This window comes from Mesoplodon bidens (assembly GCF_964165515.1).
Source record: "Mesoplodon bidens genome assembly, chromosome: 3".
NCBI classification, from domain to species: domain Eukaryota; kingdom Metazoa; phylum Chordata; class Mammalia; order Artiodactyla; family Ziphiidae; genus Mesoplodon; species Mesoplodon bidens.
The window spans coordinates 25,347,473-25,364,833 of NC_138178.1; the positions used below are offsets into that span (position 1 = coordinate 25,347,473).

At 47.8% G+C, this 17,361-nt stretch overlaps 1 protein-coding gene across 2 annotated transcripts in view; it reads right to left on the reverse strand.

Annotated features, from left to right (window-relative positions):
- Positions 1 to 1,116: 1,116 nt before the first annotated feature.
- The window catches only part of FBH1 (F-box DNA helicase 1), a 44,263-nt gene continuing 28,018 nt past the window's right edge, over positions 1,117 to 17,361 (reverse strand). For both annotated transcript variants that reach the window (XM_081227915.1, XM_081227916.1), the window contains exons 14-21: positions 16,989 to 17,088; positions 16,778 to 16,899; positions 14,756 to 14,831; positions 14,006 to 14,203; positions 13,344 to 13,469; positions 11,941 to 12,047; positions 2,095 to 2,226; positions 1,117 to 1,606 (exon numbers count right to left, since the gene is read on the reverse strand). In XM_081227915.1, coding sequence (XP_081084041.1) covers positions 1,436 to 1,606; positions 2,095 to 2,226; positions 11,941 to 12,047; positions 13,344 to 13,469; positions 14,006 to 14,203; positions 14,756 to 14,831; positions 16,778 to 16,899; positions 16,989 to 17,088 — 1,032 coding nt within the window. In that variant the 3' untranslated portion in view covers positions 1,117 to 1,435. The remainder of the gene's footprint in view (positions 1,607 to 2,094; positions 2,227 to 11,940; positions 12,048 to 13,343; positions 13,470 to 14,005; positions 14,204 to 14,755; positions 14,832 to 16,777; positions 16,900 to 16,988; positions 17,089 to 17,361) is intronic.

Genomic DNA, 17,361 nt, shown 5'->3' on the forward strand with positions numbered 1-17,361 from the left:
GACTGCAGACGCCCGCGACCAGGGCCCTGCCCCGCATCAGGTGCTCTGAGAAGGCCTAGAGAATTCATGACTTCTCCCCAATAAATAAGTTGCTTCCTCTCTGGTTGGTAAAAGCAGATTTCCAGAAAACATGTTCATGGCCCCTCTTGCCACCCACCCCCACAAACCCCTCTTCTGAACGACTCTGAGCACTGTGACCTCCAAATCCAAACCATTTTCTTTCATGTGCTGTTTTGCTCTGAGTTAACCAAAAGCACCAAATGAGGCGAGGCCAGGCCAGGAATGCCGGCGGAGCAGATGAAAGCACCCCATCCCACCTTTGTCTTCAGGGCCCGTTCTGTGAATTCTTTGCCATATGCAGACGTGTCCCTCACCCTTTCCAAGCACCCCAGCCCGATCCAACAGCACCCTTGCTTTACTCACCAGCCTGCTTGCTAAACTCCACTAGAGGCCTGACGTGGGAGAGGTTAGGGGCGGCCGCAACAATGAGGCTAGGAGTCTGCTCTCCACTCCGCTGACTGGGCTCAGACACTAGCTGGTGACCTCTCTGGGCAATGCCCTCACCTGCCATCTGCATCCCTGAAGTGCTGCATGGCAAAAATGTAAAAAACCAGATCCATGTACGGCTAAGTGACGTGGGTTTTTCCACTGGTCTCTATAAGTAAACAGCTTTATTACGACATCCACCCAGCATCCCCAGGCAGTGAACTAGGTACCAGCTGCCCATCTCCACCTGCTCCTGTCTCCCCCACAACATGGCTGGCCTACTCCACCTCCCTCTCAGGTATTTCTGGTCTTCCGTTCTACCTGTGGGAACACAAGGTGTCTAGCTAGTGTCACTTTGTACTTGTTATATGTCATGTTGCCTCCCTGTTCAGGCTGTGAACCCCGTGATGACAAAGGCGCATCCTGTGTCTTATCCATGCGTGATTCCCCACAGCATGAAAAATCTCATTTTTGATGCATTAGTTGTCACCCTGGACAATAAGCCTCCTACTCTGCTTGGTGTGCACTGTGAACAGTTACAGAGCTTTGAAAAGAGTAAGAGGAGAAAAGGAGAAAGTCCAGAGAAACAGCAGGGCTGAAGGCAGGGGCCGTCACACAGTGGAACGCCAGTGCTACAATGCCTGTTTAATCGAAACCTTGTAATAAAAGTTTAAATACATAATTTTTCTTTTTTTTTTCTTTCTTTTTTTTTTTTTTTTTTATCAAAAGACCATCCCCTGCATCCCCGGCCTGCTGGGGTGGAGGAGGGGCAGTGGGGTCTGGCTACCTCCAGGGGTGGAGACACGGCAAGTCCAGCTCCAGTCGGCTTCATCTTCATCAGAAGATGCTCTGTGAGTGAGTCCGGTCTCGGGGAGGGAGCCCCCCATGCCGCCGTCCACGGAGGCAGGAGTCTGCCCAGCATCCCGGCCGGAGGAGAGTTCCCTGCACCTCAGAAGACAAGGAAGAGCAGGGCCTCGTGCCGGGGCAGCACGATGTTCTCCACGGTGCGGTCCATGGCGCGCACTTGCTCGGGGGAGGCAGTCAGGAAGGCCAGCGGCCCAATGCGCTGCTCCGCGCATGAGTGGCACAGGTACCCACCCTTGTCTTCCTTCCTGTTGCTCTGCAGCGCGGGATGAGAAAAAGGGAGCAGAGGGGGGAACAATTGAAGGGCAAGCGTTTCCCACCAAGAAGCGTGAACCAACCACCACCAGTATTGCCATCATGACTGATGCTTTCAGACCCGCCCGTGTGGCCCTGAGGCCGTACCTCCCCCAGCACAAGCGCCCAGGGTGGACTCTGCTCTATCAAATCCCCCAGAACGTATCAAGGCAAGGGATGAAGAGCCAAGAAAAACCTAACTGGGCCCCCAGGTAAACAGTCCTCACCTGAGTGTCCACACAAGCCCACCTCCCAGACTGTGGTCACCCAGCCTGGCCCCACTGTGTCCAGCGTCTGTGACACTGACGCCCACCGGACACCTCCGGGCCTTCCTCGTGGAAGGATTGGACGAGCTTCCCCTTCACCTCCCTCACCCACAACCCAGATGGGCACACAGATGACTGAACTAAAAATCCTATGGAGAGCAGAGGTCGCGGCCGAGACACGTACATAGGTGATGGGCAGCTTCCGCATGGTGAGCACGGTGTCCATGGGGATGGCGTTGCTGCACTGTCCCACGCAGCAGCGGACCACGCCTGTCTTCAAAACATTACTTGTCAGCTCTGCCTGCAAGAAGTACTCCTGGGAAGGAAAGAGTGAGGACGAGAGTCACCTCAATGCCTCTGCCACTTCCTACTTGGACACCCCAACGGCTGAGGGCTGTCAACACTCTGTAGACCTTGCACAAGTCCTGGAATGAGAAGAGCACTGACCCCTGCATCTTCCCTCCGTTTCTCTACCTTCTTCCTGCCTGTAGCACCGTCTCCAAGAGAACACTCACAGCTGGACCCAGTCTAGCTGGATTCTTGCTAAAACGGCCAGTTTAAAAAAGAAAGGTTGAATGGACAAATGTGAAACTTTTGGCTATAATGATAGTTCAGGACTATTTCTGGATTTTATCTTAGGCTGACCTGTCCCTGAATCATTAAGGATGACTTGTATATTCTCTTTACAGCCCAGATGGCTTAAAAGGCCTGCCCACATCAGTCCTGCCCATTACCATCCCACAAGCCTTTGGCTGTCCTAGGGGGCAAACACCCAACCTCTCTAAGCCCCAGTTTCTCCATCTGTAAAATGCACAGAAGCCAGCACCCGCTTCACCCGGCTGTTGTGAGGAAGACACACAACACCGAGAGCTAAGTGCCCAGCGGCTGCACACGATGGGCACCCAGATCAAACGCCAGATGGGAAATGCCGTGAGAACAAGGACCGGGGTCTGGTCTGCTGCTGCCCCACAGGAGGCTAACAAGCTTCTGGCAATACCAGTAAGACTGCAAATACTTGCTGACAAAATAATTATGATTTCATGTTGTTTTGGATTACAACTGGCTATTTATCCAATTTTTGCAAAATCCGTGTCCAAGGTTCTGATTTATGTGGTTTTTCTCTCTTTCAGGATCTGGCTACCTGCTTTAGGAAAGAACAGAAAATAAATAAACACTAGTGTTCCCAATCTAACTGTGGGAAATCCTTTCTAAAATAAAATTAGAGATTTTCTTGGAGTCCCCTTTGCCCATCTGTCATCACATTCCCTCCCTAGGGGAAAGCAGCATCATGAATCTGGCATGCATCCTTTCCAATCCATTCTAAACTGGCTTTACACTTAACATATATTTCTAAGAACATAAGGTGTCATCTTATAGGTATTTATTTACGTAAGTGTTATACTGTTAGTTTGCTTCTCATCTAGTACATTTCTTTTAAGTGCTATACAGGATTCAATCATCTCACTCTCCCACATTTTATTAAGACAGTCCCTTTGTGTGGAGACTGATGTTACCAAATTATTTCCAACAATGCAGCAATGAACATCCTTGTACATGACTTCCCGCCCACACATGCAAGAGGTCCTCTAGGGCTTTCTACCTTTTCTGACCCCAATCCACGCCAAGAAACCCACTCAGCATTACAATTCTACATACACACACATGCATGTATGAAAGACTGAAACCAATTTCACAAAATAGTATGTAACCTCACATGCTGTGGACTGATTCCTCCTTTAGACTTTACTCCACTTCCCTTTTTTTTTTTTTTAAAAGATCATCATAACCCACTAACTAGGTTCCTAAATTGTTAATAAACTGCAATGTACAGTTGGAAAAACACTGCTGCAGAGCAGCGGTTTTCAAACATTTTGGTCTTGGGACTCCTTTACACTAATAAACATTAAAGGCTCCAAAGAAGTATTGCTTCCATGAGTTATAGCTACTAATGTTTACCTGATTAGAAATTGAAACTTTTGTTTTTTGGTTGTGCCGGGTCTTAGTTGCAGCTCATGGGCTCCTTAGTTGACACATGCGAACTCTTAGTTGCGGCACGCGTGTGAGATCTAGTTCCCTGACCAGGGATCGAACCCAGGCCCCCTGCATTGGGAGCCTGGAGTCTTAACCACTGCACCACCAGGGAAGTCCCAAACGTTTTTAAATGTTTATTAATTCATTTAAAACATAATAAACCTATCATATGTTAACCTGTATATTTTTATGAAAAACAACTGTCTTAAAAAAAAAAAACCTTAACAAGGGACTTCCCCAGCAGTCCAGTGGTTAACACTCTGCCTTCCAATGCGGGGTGCGCAGGTTCAATCCCTGGTTGGGGAACTAAGATCCCACATGCCATGCAGTGTGGCCAAAAAAGAAAAAAAACAAAGGGTACCATGAAAACAAACCAGCTCAATAAACGTAAATAAACAGACTGGACAGCTAATATGTCAATTAGGCGTTGTGTTCTACTGCCTGTAAGACTTAAATAATGGCTCAAATAATTGCAGGGTTTTTATTAAAAAAAAAAAAACTTTAATGAGAAGAGTAGCATTGCTATACATTTTTGCAAATCTCTTTCATGTCTGGCTTAAAAGAAGGCAACCGGGCTCCCATCTCTGCCTCTGGGTTCAATCTGTGGTGACGACATGCCATGTGGCCTCTGGAAAACTCCACTGTACACTTGTGAGAGCACTGAGGGAAAAGGGCAAGTAACTACTCAGTATTATGAGAAGAGCACGGAGTACACGTACAGTGTGTATTGTGAAAGGTTCCCAGAAGGTTCCCCTGACCACACTTCGAGAACCAGTGCCCACCCCCCACCATCCTGGTCAGAATCTGAAAGGACAGACTTCTTCATTCTCACCCATCAGACAATTTTAGGTTGCATTTCCCTGACCATCAAGGAGGTTGCATAAATATATATTTTTTAACAGATTCCCTGACTCTTGGGGCTTCCTTTGCCCATTTACCCACTAGGCTGCCTGTATCTCAGGAATGTGCGGTTCTTTATGACTGTGTGGGTCCTCTTTTCCACAATCACATAAGCTCAAGGAGGGCAGAGTTATGCTTGGCTCATGCCCAGGACCTCAGCACTGTGCCCAGTACAGTGCTGAGTACAGCTGCGCTCAGTAAGCACATGCAGGACAGATGGGGGAAGTGTTCCCTCCACTCCATGACGGGTCTTTTAACTTCATGCAAAGCTGCGGCCGGCACGGTGAAGGGCACAGGCCCTGCAGACTCACCTCAGTTCACAGCCCAGTCTACCCCCTTTGGGGTAGTGCACCTTTGGGCAGGTGACTCTACTCGGTGCCTCAGTTTTCTTATCAGTAAAACTGGCAAAACAACAACTGCATCACAAAAGATGTTTTTTTTAAGGGTTAACTATATGTTAGCTATTATTACTTTATCACATTGAAGCTTTACATCTCGATGCTGTCAGATTTACCTGTTTTATGATTTACTGTTGTATGTCCTGCTTATTATTAATCTCCTCCTAAATGCCAGGCCTCCCTTGGCCCCTGCCCCTGGAGGTCAAAGTCTCAAAGACAAGTAGCCGTCTTTGAGGACCCCGACACTTCTCCCAATCGACTGTAATGCAGTTATCTCATCAGCTCATCACAACCCTTCTCCAACCGCCTCCTCTGAGGTGCGGTGATCACCGTTTTGCCAGTATTACAGACTAGGAAACAGAGGTACAGAGCAATGAGTAACTTGCCAAGGTCTCAGAGCGCCCACGTGGAGGACCCTGTCTGACCCGGATCTGTAGAATCACCCCCGCAAAGCCTCACAACAGGAGGAGATGCTGCTGTCCCTCATCCCACAAACGTGCACTGAGTGCTGACTCTATGCAGGCCCTGTTCTAAGGAGAGGCCCGTGAGCCTTGAGCTCAGAATCCAAGATGCTGAGGCTGAGAAGCGTCTTTGAGCAACCAGCATAACTCCACGTCATTTAATAATTCAATAATGTAATGATCCCCTCGCTTCCTCAAAACTTAAAGAAACAAAAGGTGTTTACCTAGATTTTCTAAGGGGGTCAGAGAAAAAGGAGTCTGCCTGCCCTACTCTTGGTTACAGGGGAGACCAGGATGGCTCGTCACCTTACAGGTGATAAGGTGGCAGGAAACAAGGGCTCCCTTTTGTTCTAAATCCTCACCAGGCACGACTTGCTTTCACCTTCTCCAGTGACTACCCTCCTCTCCCCCTCCAGAGCCTCCAAGATCCCCCATGAGCTGAGGGTAGACTTAGCCACTTCTGAAACAGGATGTCCCCAAATTGATTCATATTGCAGCTGCGATAAAGAAAAAGCAGAAGTCCTCATGCAAGGTCCTTCACACTTAGAAACATCTAGTCATGCAAATGGGCAATATTTCCGAGGCTTCCTCAGAGGCCCCCTGTGGGCCAACAGATGTTTCCCAGCCCAGCCTCAGTAAGAGGGAAGTATTTCTATAGAGTCTGTGTTCTTTTTTCCATGGAGAAAATTCATTTTCCCCATAAAATATATGCAGTGACCAACTGATAAGCTTCCAGTTAGTTTTAAAAAGCCTATTAGACTCATGTATAATACATAACTTGTGGGACTCTAAGGTATAAAATCCATGTGATGAATTTAGCAATACCTAGAAAAATGACATATCCATTTACCCTTGACCCAGAAATTTAGACTATAGAAATGTATCCCCAAGAAGCACTGACAAAGACAGAACGTGACTTGTGCATAAGATTATGCATTGTGGCATTAGTTTTAAAACCAGAAGATTGGAAAGAACCCAATACCCATCAGTGAGGAGCTACATAAATCATGATAAATGGACACAGTGAATACTACTCAGCTGTAGAAAGAGCTTTAGAAACTGATAAAGAGCCAGCATCAAAAAGTCTAGAAACAATAAATGCTGGAGAGGGTGTGGAGAAAAGGGAACCCTGCTGCACTGTTGGTGGGAATGTAAATTGATACAGCCACTATGGAGGACAGTATGCAGCTTCTTTAAAAAACTAAAAACAGAACTACCATATGACCCAGTAATCCTAGTACTGGGTATATAACCCTGAGAAAACCATAATTCAAAAAGATAACATGTACTACAATGTTCACTGCAGCACTATTTACAATAGCCAGGACATGGAAACAACCTAAATGTCCATCGACAGACGAATGGATAAAGAAGATGTGGCACGTATATACAATGGAATATTACTCAGCCATAAAAAGGAACGAAAATGGGTTATTTGTAGTGAGGTGGATGGACCCAGAGTCTGTCATACAGAGTGAAGTAAGTCAGAAAGAGAAAAACAAATACCATATGCTAACACATATATATGGAATCTAGAAAAATGGTACTGATTAACCTAGTGGTAGGGCAGGAATAAAGATGCAGACGTTGAGAACAGATTGAGGACACAGCGGGGAAGGGGAGGCTGGGACACAGTGAGCGAGTAGCACTGACATACATACACTACCAAATGTAAAATCGATGGCTGGTGCGAAGCTGCTGCACAGCTCATGGAGATCAGCTCGGTGCTTTGGGATGACCTAGAGGGGTGGGAGGGAGACGCAAGAGGGAGGGGATATGGGGATATGTGTGTGCATATAGCTGATTCACTTTGTTATACAGCAGAAACTAACACACCATTGTGAAGCAATTATACTCCAGTAAAGATGTATTAAAAAAAAAAGGAACTGATAAAGAGTGATTTCCATGTCTATTTCTCGGTGACATAGTGAGGTACAGAACATTACAGAATGCTACTTTCTGTGAAAAAGGAGAATAGAAGAATACATATATACATATTTGTCAATATTTGCAAAAAGAAATACTGAAGGATAAATCAAAAACTAATTTTTAAAAACTAGCTATCGGGACTTCCCTGGTTGGCACAGTGGTTAAGAATCTGCCTGCCAATGCAGGGGACACAGCTTCGATCCCTGGTCTGGGAAGATCCCACATGCCGCAGGGCAACAAAGCCCGTGTGCCACAACTACTGAGCCTGCGCCCTAGGGCCCGCGTGCCGCAACTACTGAAGCCCACGTGCTCTAGGGCCCACATGCCACAACTACTGAGTCCGCATGCTGCAACCACTGAAGCCTGCGTGCCTAGAGCCCTTGCTCCACAACAAGAGAAGCCACCGCGATGAGAAGCCTGCGCGCCACAACGAATAGCAGCCCCCGCTCGCCGCAACTAGAGAAAGCCCGTGCACAGCAATGAAGACCCAACGCAGCCAAAAATTAAAAAATAAATAAAAACTAGCTATCAACAATGGAGGGAGAGAAAGTCTGCAGGAGACAGGGAGGGAATGAGACTTCTCGGGGATACACCTGTTACAAAGTTTTCACTTTGAAAATGTAAGTTTTATACATTCAAAAAAGATAATCAAACAGGAAAGCAATTCTTTTAAGAAGTGTAGACAAAGAAACATACCTGCCTGCAATTAAACTGGTGATCAAACCACACAAAGAGGAAAAGACTCATCTCAGGCACCTTCAGAACATGCTGTTCTGACTGCACATCCTCAGTGGAATGTGGGGAAACAGAGCTGGTAGGAAATCTTAAATTCCATACAGTATTCTGCCAACAGTAATACTGGTATTACTTTAAAACTTTTATACACAGAATAGTGTAAATAAGTAATTAATAAATACTGTTCGGAACCAAGATTTTCAGTGTAAGAGAAAAGATTCAAGCGTTTAAAAGAAGTAAAAATCCTTAAAGGTTAAATCTGATTGGGCTGGAGAACCACAAGTGATGAGGTTTTTAAATGTAATTGGCCACCGGCTCCGACAGTGTGGACACAGAGCAGCCTCACGAAATGGGAGCAGAAGGACAGAAGGTGAAGAAAAGGTTTTCACTGGCCGTGGTGCACACTCGGCAAAAAACTCTGAGGGAAAGTGAGAAAGTGCTCGTGGTCACAGCTGGGGTGCTGGCTACTCCCGGGGGTGGGGGTGGGGTGGGGGTGCTGGCTGTGAGGCCACCAGGAAGGCAGCGGGGACAGCTGGCAGACCCTCTCTCCTGACCTGGGTGGACACCCACCTCACCCCTAGTTGCACCCGCCCATGTGTTTTATACATTTGTGTCACGTTTAACAACAAGAAGTTTAAATTAAAAATTGCGATTGGAATTATCAGTATGATAATAATCAGAACTGTTGATTTTTCTTTTCAAAAATACGGATTTTCTAGCTCGGTCTACTAAAAAGGTGAACAGTCTGAGCATCACTAAGAGGGAGAGGATCTGAAATCGCTGCCTCCTGATGGGATGCAACACAAATCAAAGCCCCCTGCCCACCCCCCAATGGAGGATTCTGGCCAGAACAGTTAGACCCAAATCCAGTCATGTCCCTGCAGTGACTTCCAGTGATGGGGAGCCCAGGGCGGGGGACAGCAGAACAAACCCAGAATGGGAGATGTTCTGGGGGACAACAAACTCGGTTTCCACAAAAAGACAGCAGCGTCAGAAAGGACGCAGGAGGTCCTAGGCTGCTCTAAATTAAGAAGCTTAAAAGACCTTATAACCAAACATGCGTTTGGGTCCTAATTTGAACAAATCAACTGTAAAAAGACATTTCTGAGATAATCATAAAAGTATGACTGCAGAATGGGTAGTAGAGCCCATAAGGAACCACCATAAATTTTATAAGATATAAAATGAGACCGTGGTTACGAGAGAAACCGTGGTGTTTTAGAGACGTGGACTCCAAATATACACAAGGGTGATTTGTACACGGAAATTCGATATACCATTTTCTCAACTTTAAAACGTCTCAAAATTTTCCTTATGTAGCCCATGTTGTGAAATATCACTGCTCTACAAGACCTCCATTAAAAGTCATGGATGTGGGCTTCCCTGGTGGTGCGGTGGTTGAGAGTCCGCCTGCCGATGCAGGGGACACGGGTTCGTGCCCCGGTCAGGGAAGATCCCATATGCCACAGAGCGGCTGGGCCGGTGAGCCATGGCCGCTGAGCCTGCGCGTCCGGAGCCTGTGCTCCGCAGTGGGAGGGGCCGCGACAGTGGGAGGCCCTCATACCGCAAAAAAAAAAGTCACGGATGTGACAATCTGCTTTTGTTACAAATCTAACCACTACCATAACACAGGTTCTACAAGAAAACCATACTACAGGTTCTAAAAAAAAATTACTTATGATCAAAGTTTATGCAAAAACTCACACAGTAGGTACAGATTATTTGTACATAAAAATTACTCTCCTACTTCACTCCCTAGGTACTGGTTTTAGAGGTTTAAAAAAGCCATGCTTATCTCTACACTAGGAGTCAGCAAACTGCAACCAGGGGCCAAATCCAGACCAGTGTCTGCTGCTGTCAACAAAGTTTTATTGGGACGTGGCCCACCGTTTGTTAACAGATGGCCCACGGCTCTCTTTGCTGTGGTGGCAGAGTTGAGAAGATGCAGCAGAAACCACAGGCCTGCAAAGCCTCAGATATTTACCATCTGGCCCTTGACAGAAAGAGATGGCAGCACTCTGCTCTAAGTCACCCCACTGGGTGACCCAGGTGCCATCAAGGGTGAAGCCAAAGAAAAAGGCTTACAGTTCTAAGCGCTGACACATTAGCTGTTACACACAGCGAGGCCCAGGCGAAGCAAAGCTGCTGGGGAAGCATGCAGCTGACTTCAAATTCCAGAAGTATTCTTATGGCCAAACAGGCCTGTCTTAGAGAGGCACGGAAGACAAATGCCAGAGAGGGTTCAGAGAAAAGTGCGATAAAAATGCAAGGTCATCAGTCTCACGCAAGAAGCTTTTGCTGCCACGACAGGTCATACAGAGTATTCATCTGCAGTTTCTCCCTTTTAAGCGCTGACACACTCTTCCTCAAGAATGTGAAGAGAAATGCTATTTGCTAACTTGTTTACCATCTACCTCTCGTCCTAGAACTCAGGCTCTGTGAGGGGAGGAATTTCTCCTGCCCACTATCACACCCCCAGGGCCTAGACACGCACTTGGAACACATCACTCAACAGATATTCAATTATGAGCATCAGGGTTCTGTGTTACCAACTCTGAGACTGTGAACGCCACTTACTAGAAAGGACCACTGCCCCCCATCTCCTCCAGCCCAGGCCTCAAGCCATGAGCAGCAAAGCTGAGATTCCGCGGCTCCCTGTGTTCTCACCTCTGAGAGAACACGCACTGCGGCACTTGGACTAAATCCTCCTACTGTACGAAACCTCACACGTTTGGGAGACGGCTAAGGAAAAAAGAGTATTTATAGGGACTTCCCTGGCAATCCAGTGGTTAAGACTTCCAATGCAGGGTTCAATCCCTGGTCAGGGAACTAAGATCCTGCAAGCCATGCAGCACAGACAAAAGAAGAAGAAAAAAAAAAAAAGAATATTTACAGTCTCTTTTACGTGTACGTTTCAGGCTTAAGAATCTTTGGTTCAGGGAAAGAAAGATGAAGTAGTAACCATTAGCTCAAATTTCTGTTCTAGTTTCAACCCAACAGGGTTGAAAAAACTGAACAGCTTATCCTCCAGACCTCCAAAGGCAGAAAAGACGTGGAAATGAGGGGGTGGGGGAGGGGGCTGGTCTGTGAGGGGTAAAGAGGGAGGGCTGACACTTTCCTGCTTCTCACCAGTGACAAGGACAGGTGCCTGAACACGCGCTCTCCCTGGCAGGACACATTCTGTCCAAGTCTGGAGTCCACCAGTCCAAAAGAGACCAGGGAGCAGGAGGAGAGCTTGCAGACCCAGAGGACATTCCTGCTGTTCTTCCCGAAGAGTGCTGATTGTTAACCGAGCAGGGAGAACTCACCAAAGACGTGAGCACAGTTAGTGTTTTAAAAAGAACTTCTAAAACTGACTCAGGAAAGAACGTAGAAAAGAACACAGGTTTTCGTTTCTGTGGTTAGCAAGGACCCTCCCCCACTGGCAATCGGCCTCCAAGCACCCAAGAAAGAGAAGCCCCTCTCTTCTGATGCAGACCCCCAACCAAAAGCCTCGAAGGCCCCGGGTTGGCTGATCCCTTATTCAAACCCGGTAAAATCCGGACGTTGTTAAATTAACTCGTGCTGTCCTCTTACCCCAGCCAAAGTCAAGATGTTCTCCAGTGACCTGGTCATGATGAGACGCTTCCTGGCGCGAGTTACTGCTACATACAGTAAATTCCACTCGTCCTCAGAAAACGATTCTGAAGAAAGCAAAGGGAAAAAAAATATCAATACAGAAGACTGCTTACAGAAATTTATATTCTTATCTAAAAGTTTACTATTCGGGTCTTCCCCAGTGGTGCAGTGGTTAAGAATCTGCCTGCCAATGCAGGGGACACAGGTCCGATCCCTAGTCCCGGAAGATCCCACATGCCGTGGAGCAACTAAGCCCATGCGCCACACCTACTGAGCCTGAGCTCAAGAGCCCGCAAGCCATAACTACTGAAGCCCGTGCACCACAACAACTGAGCCTGTGCTCTAGAGCCCACAAGCCACAATTACTGAACCCATGCGCCACAACTACTCAAGTCTGCGCATCCTAGAGCCTGCGCCACAACTACTGAGCCCACATGCCTCAACTACTGAAGCTCGCGTGCTCTAGGGCCCACATGCCGCAACTACTGAGCCCACGTGCTGCAACTACTGAAGCCCACGCGCCCTAGAGCCTGTGCCGCAACTACTGAGCCCACGTGCTGCAACTACTGAAGCCTGTGCGCCTAGAGCCCGTGCTCCGCAAGAAGAGAAGCCACTGCAATGAGAAGCCCGTGCACCACAACAAAGAGCAGCCCCTGCTCACCGCAACTAGAGAAAGCCCTCGTACAGCAATAAAGACCCAACACAGCCAAAAAAAGTTTACTACTCCCCATCGCCCCAAAAATCCCTCAGGATTTGCTGGCTTTATAAGCAAAATTTTCCTACAAACACCAACTCTGAAAACAAACAAAACTCTAACAGACTAGGGGGCACAGAATACCCAAATTTTGACTCCATGACTAACAGAGAGCTTCTGTTTGTCTGTTTGTGGGAAAACTTCAAATGGTTTTATTATAAGACAAAACCAAAACAGCACTGATGCTTAGATGCTTAGAGTTTAACAGGTAGCCTTGAGTATAAACTGATACAAAAGCAGACAAATGATAGAGTGCTTACACTAATCCCTTGTATGATTTTCGGGCCTCTTTAATAAAAAGGAGAATTAATTAAAGAAAAAACACCTTGGTGAGCAGGTAAACTGTTTTAGAGCTTCTGTCTGATGGGGAAAATCCCACAGCTGAAGAGCTGGTGCAGGTTAAACAGGACGCAATAAACACAGCTGCCCTCTGAGCAGCCCTGAGAGAGGTGGACCCTGGAGGCTCAGTTTTTCTAAACACACAGTCTAAGAACAACAAATTTAGGAGCAGGAGGATTTTCTTGTTCTAGAAGGATCCTTCCAAGGAGCCACACCATGCAAGAAAAAGCAAGGCAGCCCTGCAGTGAAGCGCCAGCGGTCTCCTTACCAACTCTGAAGTGGGGCAGCTGAGCGAGGTTGTGCCTGGCACAAGGCACTTTCACGAAATCATCCAGGACATGCACAGTGTCAAACTCCAGGCCTTTGGCCTTGTGCACAGTGCCCAAGATGTACTCTGGAACAGAAACACAGCGGACGGGCAGATGAGGGGGTGACGGGGAAAGAAAAGAAAGAGGAGAAAGGCTTACACTGCCCACCACTCCCAAAACGCTAATTACATTTTCTTGCCTGGGTGCGGCTCTGCAGAAAAAGGGGGAAAGGAAACCTCAGTCAGAAAAAAAAAGGGAGAGACAAAAAGAAGACGAGGGGAAAGTAGAAATTCATTGCAGGTATTGCGAACATGGCCGAGTCCCAGTCCACAGCTCACGGCGGCTGCCCACCGCCTGCTTCCTACGCACAAGGGGACAGAGGCCCAGAGGCCCAGAAGAGGCTGGGGGTTTGCCGAGGGACAGCCGGTAGCAGAGATGGGACTCGGGAGCCCCTTCTACGGGCTGGAAGTAGAACAGAAATAAAGGGGCCACAGGAGAACAGCAGCCTTGTTCCGCTGACACAGCCACCCCTGGTCACCCATGATGTCCACGCTGGCAAGAGGCACCGGAGGCCGGCTGCCCCCGCCCCCAGGGGGAAGTGAAGAGCCCCTGTGTCCCTCACCTGCAAAGTCCAAGTCCTCTATGTGGCATCTCTCTATCCTTTCCACCAGCTCTGGAATCCGGATGTTGTACTTCTCCACGACTGCAATCTTGGCTTCCAGCTCCTTGTCCTCGGCCGCAGTCACATACCTCTTGAAGCCGCTGAAGCCCTCTCTGTGCACCCACCTTCTGATGAACCTGTCTTTAATGACGAGGTTTCCTAGAGGGAACACGCGTAGGGGTCAAAGTGACACAGGCTGCACCGACGTGCACTCCTAACTGACCACATGATAAACGAATGGTCTCAGAGCTGGAGACCCCAGGTCCAGGCTCGACGGCATCACTAACCTGCCGCGGGCGCCTGGGCAAGTCAGCACAGTGACCTGTGCCATAGCCCCTCCAGCTCCAAACTCAGGGTCAAGAGCCCTGCCTTTGACATCCTTGTCTGCTTCTCAGGGATTCGAAATTGCGCAGTAATGAAAAAACGAAAGCGCTACAGAAATGTTAGAAAGGATCACATGGGGCCCATGCAGAAGTCTCGGTGTGCGAGGTCACCCGGGCAGACAGAAAGATGGTGGGGAAGACGGCCTAGGGGCCAGCGTGACTCCTGAGAAAAGGGTCTGGAAAGAGCCATCGATGCCTCTGAAAACAGGAGGTCTCCGGCATCCCACTGCTAATGAGAAGAAGCCACACCGGCTCCTCCAGAGCAAATGGGAACTGACTCAGAACCTGCCCGCCTGCGTCCACCCCACACAGCAAGGAGGACACTCACGTCTCTTCCGTTCTTCCTCCGGCTGAAGAAGCGTCCAAATATCAATGATTCTGTCCAATCCAAATGATTTAATCCCCTGAAAAAGTTGTTCGGTGGGATTTTTTGGTGTTTTGTTGTTTTTAATTTTTTGTCTTATTTTTGTTACTGTTGTTAACAGGACAAAGTAAAGCAAACGTAGCGGTGGGATTTTGAAATGAGACACTTTTTTTTTTGGAAACAGATCTCAAATTGCACCCAAAGCATAAAGACAGCGAGTGGGAACCTTCATCACGCACAAAAGCAGAGGCTACAACGCAGCCTGCAAACTCAGGATGACCCAGCGCTAAGCTCTGGTTGCTCCCTCAGACTTCTCCTACGTTTAAAAAAAAGGCAAGGGCTTCCCTGGTGGCGCGGTGGTTGAGAGTCCGCCTGCTGATGCAGGGGACACGGGTTTGTGCCCCGGTCCGGAAAGATCCCACATGCCGCGGAGAGGCTGGGCCTGTGAGCCATGGCCGCTGACCCTGCGTGTCCGGAGCCTGAGCCCCGCAACAGGAGAGGCCACAGCAGTGAGAGGCCCGCGTACCGCACACACACACAAAAAAAATTTTTAAAAGGCAAGAACTAGCTGCATGTTGCTCTCATGTCAAAGAAGGCAATTTAAATCATCTACCTTCCAGGAATATAAAACAGCTGCAGCAAAGAAGACAGATGAGACCTGAATACCAAGTGTGGAGCACAAACACTCGCTGCTGTTTCTTCTGAGGAAAGAACTAGACTGTCTACAGGTACTGGATCTGTTAAAAGGTCAGCTCCTGGAGGAGAGGGCCTGACCCTCCCAGTTCAGCCCACTTCTACTGGGAGGCGTGTACTGAGTGCTGACTGGGGCCCAGGACAAAGGCTCCACACTCCAAGGGTTTAGATCATTTGGGGAAGGGACACATAAAACATTAACATCAAACTGAGACCAAAGTAAGACAGTACAGATTATAACGTAACCAGAAGTGATCAAGCAGGATGACACATGTGGGAGTGAGAGAGGGGAGAGAACAAGTTCACATCCTGTCCGGCATGGAAGATGCTCCAACAGTACCATTTCCTTACAATAACAAAGATGGCTAAACTATGCTACATCCACTGAGAAAGTATTGTAAAGTCACTCAAATAGCAACATGGGAGAAAATATGCTCGTGGGTGGAGTAAAAAAACACATACTCTTTTATGTATACTCTAAATGCAATTGTGTAAAAATACACAACCATAAGGCCAAAGACATAAATAATTAGCAAAAATGAGAATTTTTACATAAAACACTGAGATTAAGGGTGATTTTTTTACTTTTAATTTCCAAAACTTCTGTAACTTGGTTACATAATCTTTATAAATTAAAAAAAGGAGCATCAGAAATTTTTTGATTTTGATTCACTTACTGTATGTACTGAGGGCCTACACATAGTAGGCCCTGGAAAATATTTTTTTCATAGATGAATGGGTGAATGTCTCTCAGACATAAAACTCTGCTTCCAAGAGTTAAAAACACCATACACATGTCACTCAACCCTCCTAGCTTCCCTGTGAAACAGGCAGTGGTGCCGCTGTCCCAGAGACAGAGGGGCTGAGTCGACTGCCACAAGCCACACACAGTTAGTGAAGAAGCAGAGCTAGAACCAGTGCACACTCTGCATCCGGAGCCCCGGGCACCTCCCAGCTGTGCCCTCACCTCGCTTGTCTTACACGATTGATCATCACACCCCAGGACACTCACAGGCAGCCGGCAGCCCCGCGTGCACACAGGTGAGAAGGGCAATCTTTTTTTTTTTTTTTAAATAACGGAGGAAAAGGTCCACAGTCCTTGCTGGGCCAGACTTTACAGGACTCACTGGACCAGAATGGCCAGGGGGAAGGACTTCCCAGCGCAGGCTTGGGAACAGTCACAAACCCAAATGCCTGTGTGCAGAGTAAGCCTGGATATGTGGGCCATTTTCATCAGCTCTGTGTGTCGGCAATGTTTCCGGGCGAGAGCAGAGAACAGAAACGCACTCCTACCCCTATCAGGTGGATCCGGGCAGGCACTTCTCCTTCCGTCACCCGGACGGCCTCATCAAACACGTTGGCGTTGGTCCGGGACAGCAGGGCCACCTGCCCCTTCGTGTCACCTCGAATGCCACCTTTTGGGAGAGAGCACAAACTCTAGGGCAAATCCAGATAAAGAGGGAAGGTAATCTGTGTAACAAATACGAGTAACTGAAAGCCTTACTCTGATGGTTGCCTCCAACCAAAGTCTTTTTTCTTACTCGCTTGCAGACATCCAAGATCGTAGCTCCCACATAGGCAATTTCCACACCAAACCTAAAACTCTGTGGGAGAACAACACAACGAAAGGAGTTAACACCCCCTGAAGAACGTGAGCGCATTGCTACCACCGCCAAGGCCTGGCCTCGCCAAACCCCACTGAGCATCTCTGACTCACCCGACCTGGAATGGGTACTTGGAAATTCCCTACTGTAAACCGACTTACACAGAACAGGAGCTTGGCAAGCGAAGAATCACCATTCTAAGTTTTCAGAATAGCATTTTCTATCTTGAAACCTGAGAGTTACCTGCTTTTCTTTATCTCTTGCCCCCAAATC